General features: G+C 41.1%; 1 protein-coding gene across 1 annotated transcript in view; it reads left to right on the plus strand.

The window, feature by feature from the left end:
- Positions 1 to 767: 767 nt before the first annotated feature.
- The window catches only part of MARCHF11 (membrane associated ring-CH-type finger 11), a 105133-nt gene continuing 89982 nt past the window's right edge, over positions 768 to 15918 (plus strand). Inside the window, exons 1-2 of the mRNA XM_057710207.1 lie at positions 768 to 1292; positions 2452 to 2607. Coding sequence (XP_057566190.1) covers positions 768 to 1292; positions 2452 to 2607 — 681 coding nt within the window. The remainder of the gene's footprint in view (positions 1293 to 2451; positions 2608 to 15918) is intronic.

Consider the following 15918-nt stretch of genomic DNA (forward strand, 5'->3'; position numbering starts at 1 on the left):
GAGCCCCTACTCCCTCGCGGGTCTGGGGTTCGATCCTCCGGCCTCATCTCTCCCAGCGCCGCGGCATCCCCCTCGCCCATCCAGTAACGGTTTCTGGGCTCGTGGCCGCCCCCCCTCCCCCCGACCCTCCCTGCTCACGAGAGCCCCAGTGCCGCGCGGTTCGGCGAAGGGTAATCCGCCCCGGAACAGACGTGAGCGGTCCCGGGGCGGGGTTGGTGAAGGCGGCTGAGGGATTCCCCCCACCCCCCAATTCCGGCCCGTCGTCTCCGCACCTCGCCCGGGGTTTGCACCCGCCCCCTCCACATCCCCCGGTGCCACGTCTCCCTGGAGAGGGGGACCACCTCCTCTCCTCCTGGACGACCCTCCGCTCCTCCCCACCGACCGCCCCGCTCCAGCTCCCTCCAAACACCACCTCCCCCGGCCCATCCCCTTGGCTGCGCTGCTCCTCCTTCCTTCCCCGGCCTCCCGGTCCCCCACCCTCGGCCCCCCCCAGCGGCGCGGCTCTCACGCGCCACCGGATTCGGCACCGCCTCCATCAGAGCCGAGCCCGCGGCTCCGCGGAGCAGCAGCTTCTGCCGCTGCCGCCGCCGGGCCCTCCGCGTCCCCTCCACGTCCCGCCCCTCGGCCCCGGGCGCCCCAGTCCCCCGTCCCCACCCTCGTCCCTCCCCCCATCCTCCCCCTCCCCTCCCTCCGCCCTCCCGCCGCCTCCGGTCTCCCTTCGCCCGCAGCCCGAGCCGGGCTGGCAGGAGGGCGGCGGCGGCACCAGCATGAGCGTTGAGGGCGGCCCGGGCGGCAGTCGGCGCCGCGGGGCGGAGAGCGGGGACGCCGAGCCGCCCCCGTCGCCTCCCCCGCCGCCGCCGCCGCAGCCGCCGGGGGAGCCCGCCTCGGTCCCCGCGCCCCCGCGCTCCCTGCCGCCGCTGCCCGCGTCCCCCGAGCGCCCCGCAGGGCCGGCCGAGCCGCGTGCAGAGGTGGCCCCGCGGCGCAGGGGCGCGGAGGAGCTGCCGCCGCCGCCGGCTGGGCAGGAGGTGTCGGCGGCCGGCGACTCCGGGGAAGGTCCGAGGCGCCTTCCGGAGGCGACGGTCCCGGAGGCGGCGGCGGGGAAGGGCGGCCCCGGGGAGCCCGAGGCCGGCGCGGGTGGTGAGGGCGAGCGGCGGGGAGCCGGCGACCAGCCCGAGACGCGCTCCGTGTGCAGCAGCCGCAGCAGCAGCAGCGGCGGCGGCGACCAGCGCTCCGGGCACCAGCACCAGCACCACCAGCCCATCTGCAAGATCTGCTTCCAGGGCGCCGAGCAGGTAAGGCCCGGCGGGGCCGTGGGGCGGCCGGCGGTGGGCTCCGCTGGGGCTGGGCTGCGCTGGCCTCCGGCGTCCGAAGGCCGACCTTTCAGCACCACGGACAGCGCCCGCCTCTCGGTTTCTTGGCTGAGAGGTTGCGCAGCGGCTACCGTGCGTTCCCTTCTCCCCTCCTGTGAAGGCAAATAAAATTGTCCCGGTGGCGAATAGTGTGTAATTTGGTCTACACTTTATTTTCCTACCTGGTTTTGCAGTTACACATTCCTCAGGTGTTTTAGTGATAATGCCATAAGTATCTCTTTTGTGAATTACTAAAGTCAGCTGATTTATAGACAGAAACAAACCTGTATTCCTTTATCTACAAATGTATCGTGAGGCAGATAGCCTTGGAGTACAAACAGGCGGTGAGTCATGTCCAAACCAAAAAGAGCAGGGTCTTTCCTTATTGCAGATTTTGGTGACTCGATCTGACTGATGTGAAAACCGAGTTAGAGTTTTTATAAGAGAAATAAAAACGTACTTTGAGCTTGTGAAAGAAAGCCTATTTGGCCAACAGTGTACTTTATATTTTATTGGAAACACAATTCTAAAATTATAAACTCCATTAGAGGCGCATGCAAACTTACATGCGAGTAATCGCAGAGACACACATTAGGTTTAATATTTTTAAAAGTAAGGAAATTGCATAAGAATATGCAGGCTTTCAGGAATATAGTGCCCTAAGTCAATATTTATGATGCTACATTTAGAAAAAAATAAAAGCATAATGCTATTGCAAGCTACTTTCTGGGGTGGCATGCATTTCTTCTTTAGCAATGATTAAGAATAACTGCAGAGGAAATGCATCTGACCATCCACTTAAAAGTTATTAAAGAGATTTAATAGTACAGCTTTTCCCCTAGGGTATTGGGAGCTATATCTTGCAGACATTTTGTATGTTGGTAGAACATTTATGTCATAACTCTAAGTAATATCTTTGAAATAGTTTTTAAGACTTTAGTTTCATTCCCATCAGAGGTATAAAAATTTAATTTCATTTTCTAGGATAGAGTTTGATGCTGGTATCCTGGGTAAATGGCTTTGAAAGAAAAGAAACCAAGTGTTGGAGTTTTAAAACAGAGACACAAGCATAAATATTCATACTGAGTCGTTTTCTTTTCAGGGGGAGCTGTTAAACCCCTGCCGATGTGACGGGTCAGTTCGGTACACACATCAGCTGTGCTTGCTAAAATGGATCAGTGAGAGGGGGTCCTGGACCTGTGAACTCTGCTGTTACAGATACCATGTCATAGCCATTAAAATGAAGCAACCTTGCCAGGTAAACATTTGTGACATTTTTTTCCCCCTGAAATGATTTTGCTCAACATGTTTAGGATATTTGCATATGCTACTTAAGACATTTTATGCAAATCACACTAAAACCAAGATTTAGAATTTGTAGAGATGTGCTTTGAGAAATCTGTGACATTTTTATCTGAGAAACTCAAAAGCCATTTTAATTCAAATGGCTTCCTTTATTAATTTGTTGTTTATTGATGAAATTATACTCATCCTTGTTTCTAAAAGGGCAAATTGGTAAAAATGTCTTATGCTCAATTAACTCAATTAACTCCATTTTATTAATTAGAAATGTTACACAAATTATTTTAGTACTATTTTGTTAATTTAAGCATCGGAGCACTAAATGGGCTCCATCTGCAGAAAATAGATGCAAGTAAAGCAGAGCTGTACTAGTCTGGAAACTTTGGTTGAACCTATTAGTTCTAATCTGAACAGTCTTTTCACCTAACCAGGCTTTCTTTTTCATATGAGTTTTTTTTTCACAGTCCAGTTTTGGCTGCTTTTCATTCATTGCTCTGTTCAACTACATAATGGATGTGGAAGTATTCCCAACAGTTACTCTCAATACTACTACTGAAATTGCATATATTCTTAAAACTTTTAGTGCATAATCACATAATAACATAATGCCCATAACCCTACAAAAGCCCAAGGAAAAATAGGCTTTTGGTTTTTTTTTTTTTTTTTTTTTTTTTTTGGTATGGTGGAATGGATTTAAGTTCTTGGAACAGACTGGTGGGATGTAAAATAATATTAAGAACGACATCTTAGATTAAAGCAGAATAGTGTATAATTGACGAGATCTGACAGTGACATGGGTTTGAAGTTTAGTAGACATAAAAGAGTAGGTTCAAAACACAGAGATGAAGGCAGTAATGGAAGGAAAAGAAAGAGGAACTTAAAGTTAGGGGGGAAGGAAGTTAATAAAGTATAGTGTTCCCTGTTTCTATTTAAATTACCTAATTTAGTTTGCATTAAGCAATATAAAATAGGTGAAATTGTTAGCAATTGCAGAAGGAATCTGGAAGCTGAATTAATAATTTAAATTTCATAGTTTTTAATTTGTACATCCTTCATATAGTTGCAGTTAATTTGCATCTCTGATAGTCACCATTTAAGGCATGACTAGCAGGTATGAAATGAAAGTATGAATTTTCTTAAGCTGACCTAAGGCTTATAAATAATTTGGAAAGAAGATGAATAACTAATGTGGATGAATGATGTTATCATGGTGAAGATAGGCACAAATCTGACATATTTTCTCAGGATGGCTAATTGATCGAACTACTTGGGTATCAATTTACAGATTCATCATAGTTGTCTTGAAAAACAGAGGGAACCATGTCCAAATACCAGAATATGAATAGTATAATTGAATCTGCAATAATTTTATGAATAGAAGATGTGGAGATGAGAAATGGAGAGTTTTGAGGCTCCAGTGAAAAGTTCCATGAGAAGTGCTATGGCCAGAGGTTCAAGAGCTGAAATAGATTGCTAAGTATTTCGAAAACTTTAATTTGTGGCCACAATATATTAATTCCTTGGGGATGGTTAATTCTGATGTAAAAATAAACAGGTCGTTGATGTAATTTTAAAATAGAGAAGAGACAAAGTGTTGGGGCAAGAAGTACTATTTACTAATCCTAATCCTATAGCAAAATGAATTCATTATTACTGTATTTTGCTTCATTTAAATAAATCAATAATTATTTTAACAAAAGCAATTCCCCAAAGTGTGTAGATGATATGACCATAAAATCAAAGGAAAACAAAAAACAACCAAAACCCAAAAACTAACCTGGCATCACTAATACATTTAGGATTATTTTTATTATGATATAAGCAAATACTGCCATAATCTGTAGCCTGATCTGTTTGTTCCAGTGGACTACAAAATAATATTCAGAAACAAAATTGATAGGAGTATGATGATGATAGGTCAGAGCCTGAGAACATAATTTTCCAGGACTGCATTATATGCTTATAAAGCTCAGTCCCCTTAATGAACAGAAATCAGTTCTAAGGCTCCCAAAGTGTGGATGATTATACCTAGGAGGAGTTTATTCTCAGATGATATTTGACAAATTGACATTTCTGTTGTTGATGACCCACAAACTGAGCATTTACTCTGATTTTTGGTGTTCTCCCTTGCTGGTGTGAGGCTACTCAGATTTAGCATTTATCATATCCATGCCTTGCGGCATGGCTGAGATCCGTTTCCTCGTGGTATAGGATCAAACAGGAACCATGCTTATGACCTTCCCCTTCACTTTCCATATTCCTTTGCCCTAGAGTATAGAGCCCTCCTGTAGCTGTGAGTGGGTGGTTCCTTGGATGTACAAGAGAATAAAGATTAAATAATAATATTAAGAGAAAACATTTTCCAAACAGTTACTTTGTGCCAGGCACTGTTCTAAGTGCTTTACACATAGTGATACAGATATTTAATCTTCAAAACAAATCTATGAGGTAGAGAATATTATTATCTCTATTTTACACAAAGGGAAACTGAGGCACAGAATAGTTAAATAACTTCTACTAGGTACATATCTAGTAAAAAATTAAGCCAGAATGTAAACAGTCTGGCTCCAAGGTCCATAGTCTTAGCCACTGTGCCCCAGTTGGAAAGTGTTCCTCTCAACTTCATCGTGGCCATCCTGTTGTTTCTGGGTCCATCACAACTTATCCTGTATTATGCTGAACCAAGCATAGGTTGGAACAGGTTTCAGCCTGAGTCTCTATGATGGTCTGGAAAGGCTTTGACTATCTATTGCTGTATAAACCTCATATACTTAGTGGCTTAAGAAACAACCATCATTTATTATCTCTTAAGAGTGCAGATTGATTGAGATCAATTGGGAGGTTCTTCTCCACATGTGGCATCATTCTGGAGCTGTTATCACTAGAGTTTTAACTGGATTGGAACATCCAAGATGACTCACTCATCTGACTTGCTGTTTGTGCTGGTTGTTGGTTGGAAGCTCAGTTGGGCCTATCAACTGGCGCCTCACTTTTCTTTCCTTGTGATTTGGATGTCTCACAACGTGATGACTGGGTGCCAGTAAAAGAAGAAGTTGCAGATCTCTTAAGGCCCAGCCCTGGAAGTGACATGGTTTTATGTCTTACTTCACTCCCTCGATTGAAGCAAGTCACAGGACCAACCAGATTCAAGACAAGGAAAATTAGACTTCATCTCTGGAGTCTGCCCTCCTTTAAAGAGAGTGGACATCTTTAATCCACCATAGGAGATAGGTTCTAAAATGGCACTATCTACCTACTCTGGTCTTTCCATTTGGTCCTCATCACATTCAGATTAGTCAATAGGCACCACCATAACTTCCCTCCCAGGGCTCAGAAATAAAGAAGGTTAAAAAATATATGGGAATTTGACGCCATCAATGGTGCTTGATGCATCTACTAAACCAATTTTGGGAGTGATTATTGCCATGATGTACCTCTTGGTGTTCAGAGGGACATGGGGACGGAGAAGAAAAGGAGTAGCTAACCAGGAAGCAGATGTCTGTGAGGAAAACATGCTGCCCTGAGTCTAACACCTTAGTTTTACTTTTTTTTCTCATTGAGATAAGAATTCTTTGAGAATTTGGGTCTGAACCTCTCCATTTCGTGAGATTTTTAGTGATGCTCAGCAGCATGACCCAATAGAAAACTGATGTATCCTCTACAATATATTTAAACCTTAATTACCGTATCATTAACAGTAGGAGTTAAGACATTAGAAGTAATTAACATGCATTTACGTTGCTACCTCCTTGCAGAATCTCTTTTAATGATTACCATATTCAAGATGATGCATTAATGATATTTTAAGAGGAAAAGCTAATTCTGTTCTGAATCTCACAGTGTGGTTTAAAATTAGTGCAATCTAAGAACATATAAGATCAAATTTATTTTGAGATGTTGCTGATATTTTAAACTAACTAAGTGAGTATTTTTAGGTTTATGAATGCTTTCAGTACTTTTTCAAGAAATAGAAATATTTGAAGAGATAACATTTACAAAATGACGTGTTGTATGGGAAACTTTGAACTTGCTGTAAGAGATGGACTGCAATGCCTGAACACTGAGAAACAGAATGTTAGTGGAAGGCAACAGCTGTCACCGTGGATGAGTTACTTAACTACTTGTGCCTCAGTTAACTCATCTTTAGGAGATAATAATGGCACCTGTTTTACACATATTTTGAGGATTAAATACATATATATCTATAAAGTGCTTAGAATAGTGCTAACAGGTAGTGGGTGCCGTTTTACTGTTGGCTCTGATGAGTTTTACTTGTTCAGTCAGCTAACAGATGGGTTCCTTCATTTGCTCACAGCAACAGTGCTCACAGCTCCCTGGTCTTTCCTTCAATTTCTTGTCACCAAAATGAAGTTAATGACTTCTTTCCATATCATTCTTTATCTCTGGATGTTTACTCCCTGCTTTTTCTAGGCGAGCCCACTTCTGTTTCTGACCAAAATTGTTATTGTAAATAAAGAAGGAATCAGCATTTAAAAAATCAGATGTAGTGAGATATAATGATCTCAGCACATGGGAGCGTATTTACTCTCTAGTTGTCCCTCCCATTGGTCTTTATTGGGAGTCAGCTTCTAAGCAGAGTTATGAGATGCTTTTACATGAAGAGCCAAGCACAGGGCAGGGCTCTTCAGCATCTCTGGGTACCAGTGTGTGTTTATGCTTCGGAAAGGCCCCAGTTGGTTGGGGTGTGTGTGAGTAAGCAGGAGGACAAAGAAGCCCCAGAGATCCCAGGTAGGGGGCAGCCACAAAGGGCACAGGCAGGTGGTCCTGCATCAGTCACAGCAAATCGTGGTGTCCATCAGCTTTGCTTCCTCCTCTGTTACTCAGAGCGCCAGGGAAAAGGACTGGCAAAGGACTTGTGGAGCAGGGATTGAGACTTGCACATGGGCCACCTGCCTTTGTGGATAATAGAGCCCTGGCCATCTTTACCAGCCTTTAACTTTTGTATTAGTCTTCCCCTTTCTGCTTTTCCTTTAAACTCTTAAAATGGGCTGTTGGCAACAAGTCTTCTTACAGCAGTGAGGATGACTGGAGAGACTCCTAGGAAGGAGAGCATTTTTCATTTTTATCCATATCCTTATCATGATGGAGTTCATCTTGATAGTTTTGAATTAGAGAGGAAGTTGGCACTGGGTAGGTTCATCTTGGCTACTGTTCTAAGGCACAGCTTCTGGATCTCTTTGTAAAGCGTTTATAGAACTTCAATGAACTTCTTGAGGGCCCTGTGATTATTATTTTCCTAAATAGGGCTCTGTCAGGAAAGGGTTATTTTCTTCCTTCAGAAGTGATCAATTTGTTCTCATGATGTAGCTGATGCACGAGGAGAAGCTGACAAATTATCATTGAAAATTGACGATGATTTTGAAAATGTGTTAAGAAAACATTAGAGCATGCATGAACTTTATCAGCATTGTGTGCTGTCAGTCGAAATACTTCAAGGCATTTGCATCTTATGGATTAATAATGCATACACAAGCTGGTTGAAGTGGTAAAGTACCATTTTTCTTTTATTTTTTCTCTAACTTGCTCTTATTAACATTCTCTGTAGGTTTGCTAGCAAATGACAAGCAGAGGGGAAGCTTTTTATTACCATGCCCGAATAACTAAGAAACAATATTAAAATGTAATATTTAAATATATGTACTGGGCTATTTTATAGGTAATTAAAAATGTCAAAATAAACAAAGAACACATAATGAGGCAACTCTCCAGCCTTCGAAGTGATTTTTTGTTTTATTTGTTTACTAATTCTCAAAACACTTGAATCTGCGTTTTACTCACTAGACCAGATTAATGGTCCCCTAGTGAATAAAATATGTAAATTATACTTTGTCTACTATACAGCCATCTTATTTGCTGTATTGGCCATGTCTACAGTGATTTTACAATTTGTTTCAAAGCCAGATGGTTCTGAGACGCTAGTTAAAGAAAAAAAAAGATGGAGACCATTTAGGGCGTTGTGGACTGGGGTTTGCTTTTATCCTTAATGGAGAGAGGATTGGGGATGATGTGGTCCTGAGGGTGATACTCTCCAGAACTTTCTACTCCACATGTGTTTGCTTTTTTGCATTCTTTTTAGCTCCTTTTAAATGTATTTTCCTTTTGACACCTTTCTCTTCTTTGCTCTCTTGGCCTCTCCACTTAGCTGCCTGTAGAAGAAAGAACATTCTTTGTGGCACAGACTTTGGAAAAAATTATGTGACGCAGCTCAATGTAGCTTGACAGTCATTTTCTTGGTCACTTTGTGGGCATTTAGTGAATATTTGTGGTATGAATGAGTGGATGGATACATGAGTGTTTAGAAAGGTAGAGAGAATCATGGGGGTCATGTTCATATTTCTGCAGTGAGAATATGACTTAAGGAAATCAAGTTGCATTTACCGCTCACCCACTAGCCATCTACTGTCAATTTTCAGCATGGTCCTAAATTGATCTGATAATTCTCTTCTGAATCTGCCTGGGAAAATATGTTCAGTTCTTCAGACCGCAGGAAAAAGGCTTAAGAGTAGGATCTATTTTTAAAAACCTACAATAAAAAAAAAATGCTTCCAGTGAGACCTATCTGCTCTTTTCAGAAAATAAAATGTCATGAAAAAAGACTCTGTGAATGTGAAATTATCCATATGTGACACAGTTGGTTTCTTGAGGTTGTCACTGATTGAAGGATTTCATCTAGCATTTGTTCAGAGAATTTGCATAATTTGTTGGAAATTTTACTGTGTGATCACAGATATAGATGAACTGCTAAGAATGTCTACTGGGTATAATTTTTTTGGTGTGAAATCTGCCACCCGGCTGAAAACAAGGTGACGGATTTTTTTTTTTTTTTTTGATGAGCGGTTTGTACAGTCGTAACATAACTTCAAAAATGATTTTCCACTGGTGAGTGCAATACTGCAACACAGGGAGATGCAGCGAAAGAACAGACTATTTCTCCCTTACTCATTTCCTGCTTTGTCTTGGCTGTGGCTTTGCTGTGATGTGACTGATGTTTGCTGAAGGGATTGGAACAAAGGAAACTCAGCTTCCTTCTATTTTCGGACCTTCTAAGAGTAGAATGGGATGACTCTGAGGGCAAAGCTAAAGTGCTTCCGACCCTTCAGAGAGGCAGGGAGTGGACGAGATAATCACCTACAATTACAAGTAAATGGATGGCAGACACGGAGGATTTGGCCAAGGAAAACTGCACTGTGGCTTGTGCTTTCTGTATCCTTGGATATTTGACAGCATCTTGCCTGTGCCCATAATTCATAATTCAACAGCTGTTCTTATGATTCAGCCAAATGAAGTCCCACATAAGTAGAGGTGGGCTGGAAGCAGTCCCGTGGGAAGGGTGACAAAAACCTGGAAAAGTTTCTGTGTAGGTAAAGTCAGTAAGAGAACTTATTGGGGAGATATTTCTTATTCAGTCCTTCCTTTGTGTATATATGGTCTGAAAGCTACTGTCTGAAAACCTGCTTTTCTCTCCAGTTTTCACCTCTTTGACATAATTCATTTTGACCGATGACACCTGGGCAATGTATCCTTGACATGGTAACAGAGTTCCATTGCCCTGATGTGCCTTTTGGTTTCATTTCTCAAGATGGTATGCTAATTATGTGCAAGTGGCCAAGGCTTAATTTGGGCACAGGGGGCCCTCCCCATATAAATCGAGCATTGAACTTTTATTTCGGGAACCCTCTGGGCACTCCTTTGTTATATATGGACCTGCAGTTGTGCCTTGACACTTACGTGTCATGACTCCGAGGTACAAAATAGTTCAAATAAACAAGGAACTATTTCCAGAAATTTATACGGGCTTGCCTTGGTTTGTTCAGCCTGTTATTTTGAAAAAGATTTGAAGAAGGATAACATCTGTCACAAATATTAGGGGATTTTACTTATATTATCGTGAAAGACTATTCCAGAAGCCACAGGAGATACTTTTGCTTTCCCCCCCCACCCCAGTATTACCTTTTTTCTATGTTACATTTACATATTTTAAGACAAGTATGTATGTGAGTGTCCCCTCTATTAATTTAAAGGAAAAAAATAAAGAAAATAAAATACTTTACCAAATTTTGGTAAAATTAGTTGTAATCTTGAGAGTAGAGTAGTAAAGAGCACTGGATTTGCCAAGCCCACACTGAGCATTCAGTAAGTATTTCTCTTATCCTCCTTCCATCTCTTTCGTGCTTTTCTTGACAACTCCTTACCCTTATCTTTTTAATGGGGGCAAGTAGATGGGAGGTTTCCAGGCAAACCTCCGGTTCTTTGGAGAGAAAGGCTCAGTGAATAGAGGTGACAGCCCTTGCCACATCAAGTTCTCCAGGACCAACAAGCACACCCAAGCACAAACCTGAAAGCTTAAACAAAACTTTGAATGCAAAATCCCTTTCCATCCTCTCCCAAACTGTCTTCCTTTACCTTTCATACCGCAATAGCTTCTATGAAAGGCATTTTCAGATCTAGACAAGACTTTTCAGCAATGTGAGAAGTGGTAGAAAGAAGTAGAAAAATGCTACGCCAACAAAATCACAACTCATTGTACCAAAATTTGTTGGGTAGTTTTGAGTGTCACATGCTCCTTAGACTATGGGGGAAAAGACACTGAAACTTCCTTGGGTAGTCTGGTGAAACACACAAGGATATGTGAGGAATCTCCCTACCTCTTGTCTGCCTCTTCTCTCTGACCTACACCCTACTAAGACTGAAGGTAGTATATGTTACATAGAAGGAAATCTGAGGTAGAAATACGTTGCTTACATTTTGGACATGATTAAGCTCTACTACAGTAAATTTTAGGGGAAAATTGTCAAGCATTCCTTGAATTGCTTGTGGGGAAAATTTCAATGCCAAGTGATGGTGAATGCATGGAGATTATTAATATAACAGGGCATAGCATTGGATTAATATGTGTTTATTTTTCATTTAGAAGATGATTTTACTCATGTCAAGGGATAGCCTCAAAATATTTCATCTATATTTTTTTCTACTATGAATTAAATAGTCAATACTTTTTTATTGATTATTTTTTCACTGATCAATAAATTAACCACTACCACATTGTAGGCATTGTTCTAGGTTTTAGAGCTCCAGAATTTGTGGAAACAGGCAAGACCTCTGCTTCTAAATTAAATTCTTGATGATGAGGGACAAACAATAAGTAAACAAACTAGGTAATTTTACAGTATGTTAATAATTCCAGTGGAAAAAAATCTGGGGGGTTAAAAAAAATGGTATACGACAATGAACTGTATGATGCTGGATTAGAGTTGGAAACATCAGTATAAACTCATGTTTTGCTTAATACAGATACAAATGGTTACATATGGAAATATTTATAGATATGTGCTTGTGCACAGATTAGTATACACACATCCATGTCCTAGCTCTGTCTGTTGAGAAGGCCTAATAGTTACACCCCAGTAACAATGTTTACCTAGCACCATTCTCAGTTTCCAATACCATTCTCCAATAAAAGGAACCAGTCTCATACAAGATGCTATTGTTACACAAGATGAGGCTGGAGTATCTTGTTCCAGAAAATAAAGTGCTCAAAAAAACAAAAGGATGAGGCGTAGCAAAGGAACATAAGAACTAACCTGAAAGAGCTCCCAATGGCTAAATCTGGAACTATCTAAGCAACGAAATAAATAATGTAGTACTGGATTATAACCTAGACTGTAGTGTGAACGTCCATGAGTGTACATTGTTATAAATAAATGACTGAATGAAAGTAAATGGGGGGAAAGAGACAAATCTCCCTAACAGAAGAATTCCAAATTATTTATTTATATACCATCCCCTCCAAGAGATCGAGCTCAACTCGCCCTGGCCCTTGAGTGTGGGCTGTAGTTAATGGTTTGTTTCCAAAGAGTAGATTGGTTACAGGGTGGAAAGGGGGAGAGGGAGTGACTTTACAGTGAAGAAGCCTGGCAAATGCTATCTAAGCCCGGGGGCCAAGTTTAGCATTATCAGTGACAAGTCGTGTTGATACCGTATGCCCTCGATATGATGTGGTGATACTACTTTACCTCTGTGGTCTTTGTTCTAGAAACCAATAACCCTAGTTTAACCAGGAGAAAAACAGCAGACCAAACCAAACTGGGGGATAATCTACAAAAAGAAGAGTTGAAGAGTACCTGACCAGTACTCTTCAACACTGTGAATAAAAGACAGTCTGAGAAACTGTCATAGACCAGAGAAAGCTAAGGACTCATGATGACTAAATGCAATGTGGTGTCCTGAATGGAATCCTGGAGCAGAAAAAGGCTATTAGGGAAGAACTAGTGAAATCTTAGTAAAGTGTAGAGCTTAGTCAATAGTAACGTACCAGTGTTGGTTTACTAAGTTGTGAACAAATGTACCACAGTAATGCAAGATAACAGTAGGGGAAACTGTGTGCAGCATATATGGGAACTCTTTGTACTATCTTTGCAACTTTTACCTGCATCTAAAGCCACACTGCACAGTTCGTGAGATCTTAGTTCCCCAACCAGGGATCAAACCAGTGCCCCCTGCAGTGGAAGCATAGAGGTCTTAACCACTGGACCACCGGGGAGGTCCTCAGTGTTGTTTTTTGTTTGTTTGTTTGTTTTTTTGTTTGCTTTTTTTAAGGGTATGGGGAAGGCTCAGTGTATCTAGATAGAAGGGGCACCGAAGGATTTTCTGAAGAGATGACATCCAAGCTTAGATCTGAAGATTATGATGATTCCCCCCTTTGAAAAACTCTTGGAAGGGCATTCTGGAAGGGGGAGGAGCTAGACTAAAGACTCTAAGTAGGAAAGAGCTTGTTGTGTTGGAGGGAATAAAAAAGGTCCATGAGTGAGGAAGAGTAGAAGATGGTAGGGAAGTAAGGATGCACCTTAACACGTAGGCCATTGTGAGGAATTTGTGTTTCATTCTAAGAGCGATGGGACATCATTGTAGAGTCTCAGGCAGAGGAGTGATATAATAAAAGTAACAGATGCCTTTGGTTGCTTTGTAAAGACTGGATTGGAAGGAGCCGGGGCTAAGAACAGGGATGCTGTTAGAATGCTCCCTGATGGGTGGGAAGGACGTAAAAGGGGCTCATGTTAGGATGATTGCAGCAGAGATGAAGAAAAGTGGATCCATTTGAAAAATGCTTTAAAAGTAGAAGCAAGAATTAAAATATTTTTTTTAGTAATCTATTTCATGACAAAATACCTGAACTGCGTTGAAGCTATTTATAATCTTTATCTCAGGTAGTGTCAATTTTCATATATTTCGCCGTAGACATACTGTGATCAGTTATAGGATTTGACCTAGATCCTGCTGAGCATGTGGGATATTATATAATACAATAAAAATGCACCATATCATATTTTAAAAATCTGGACAATTTGGAATTCTGAAACACATATGGCCCAAAGTGCTTTGGGTAAGGGATTTTGGTCTAACGTACGGTCTATCTTGGAGAATGTTCCATGTGCTCTTGAGAAGAGTGTGTATTCTGCTGTTGTGGAGTGGTGTATTCTGTAAAGGTCTGTTTGGTGTAGTTAGTTTACAGTGTTGTTCATGTCTTTTATTTCCTTGTTGAACTTCTGTCTAGTTGAAAGTGGGGTAGTGAAGTCTCTCAATGTCATTGTTGAATTGTCTAGTTCTCTCTTCAGTTCCGTCAGTTTTTGCCTTATACATTTTGGGACTCTGTTATTAAGTGCAGATACATTCATAAGTGGTACATCTTTCTGATGGGTTGACTTCTTTTTCACGATAAAATGTCCTTAGTCTCTGGTAACAATTTTTATCTTTAAGATATTTGTATAGCTGCTCCAGCTGTCTTTCGGTTACTGTTTGTATGATGTGTCTTTTTTCATTCTTTTACTTTCAACCTATTTGTTTTTTGAATCTAAAGTGTGTCTCTTCCAGACAGCGTATCGTTGGATTATTAGGTAAGGGAGTTTGGGTCTGTATGTTATTCAGTTATTCCTGAAGTACTGCCTTATGAAAATCAGCAAGTGCTGTTGAGATTGCTTTCTTTGTGAAGTTATCAATTTAGGAGGAGCTATTATTCTGCAGCCATGGTGGTTATGTGCTATACGAATTGTGTTTTGAATTCCCAATTGAGTATTCTGTTAACCTGAGTTTTGATGCAATTGTCCTCTCCCATAATTTGTGAAGGAACTGTGTGATTTTTCTTGATCCTCTCCTCCCCTCATCACCTGAAACTTGGTGTGAGTAATTGAGGAGTTGTAGCACCCTAGGCTTTTCTAATAAATAGGATATTCTTATTGCCATTCATAAGTGCTCAACTGCTTCTTCCAAGTCTCCAAAGCCCACTGAGTATGAGTATTTTGACACAATTAGCTTTTGTAATTTAAGACCATCCTTTTATACACTTGTTACACATCTTCTAGAGGGGCTGAGCTTATATGTAGGTCAGTGTGATATAATGGAAAAAGCATAGATTTTAGTAATATGAAGACCAGGATCTAAATTTTAGCTCAGCTATGTACTAAGCTGTGTAACTGACAGTGATACCATATGTATTCTTTCCTTAATGTTGTTGGGAATGTTAAATCAGGTAACATTTTCAAAGTTCTTAGCCTGTGATGGTGTTTTATTAACTTTTGTTAGAACAAGAGTGGGAACACATACAGTGCTGCCAGGTTTTGGATTTGTTGTTTATTCATTTATTTATTCATCCATTTAATAATCCAACAAATATTTATTAACTACTTGCTAGGTGCCAGGCACTGTTACAGTGATTGGAAATGAACAAAAGAGAAAACAAAAGAGATAAAATCCCTGCCTTAGAGGGCATACATTCCAGAGAGGGAGATTGATAATATACAAGTAAAAATTCCAAATAAAAGAATTAGTACATTAATTTATGGTAAGTGCTAAGGGAAAAACATTGGGCAAAGAAGGGGGATATGAAATGTAGAGAGCGGTGGTTAAAATTTTAGATGAAGTCATTAGGGGAGGCTACGAACGCATGATCTTTGACATTGATTGACAAAAATTTTTCATCTGTGGCTTTCTAGAAATAGGATATACTAGTGAATGTTTTCCGTGACTAGTTTTCCTATTGAAGTAAATTTCATTCTGGGTTTTAGCTTTGCATGAGTGGACTGGAGAAGTCAATATTTGACAGACTATAGTTTGAAAATTTGCATCAATATAATAAATCCCTCCATAAGGGCCCAATTTCCTTGATCCATTGTATATATTGGATATTATGGTGGATATTCAAGACATTAGTTTTAAAAGCCAGGAAAAAAGAGTACCATTAGACAGGTATTGA

Source organism: Hippopotamus amphibius, chromosome 15 (genome assembly GCF_030028045.1).
Source record: "Hippopotamus amphibius kiboko isolate mHipAmp2 chromosome 15, mHipAmp2.hap2, whole genome shotgun sequence".
NCBI lineage: Eukaryota > Metazoa > Chordata > Mammalia > Artiodactyla > Hippopotamidae > Hippopotamus > Hippopotamus amphibius.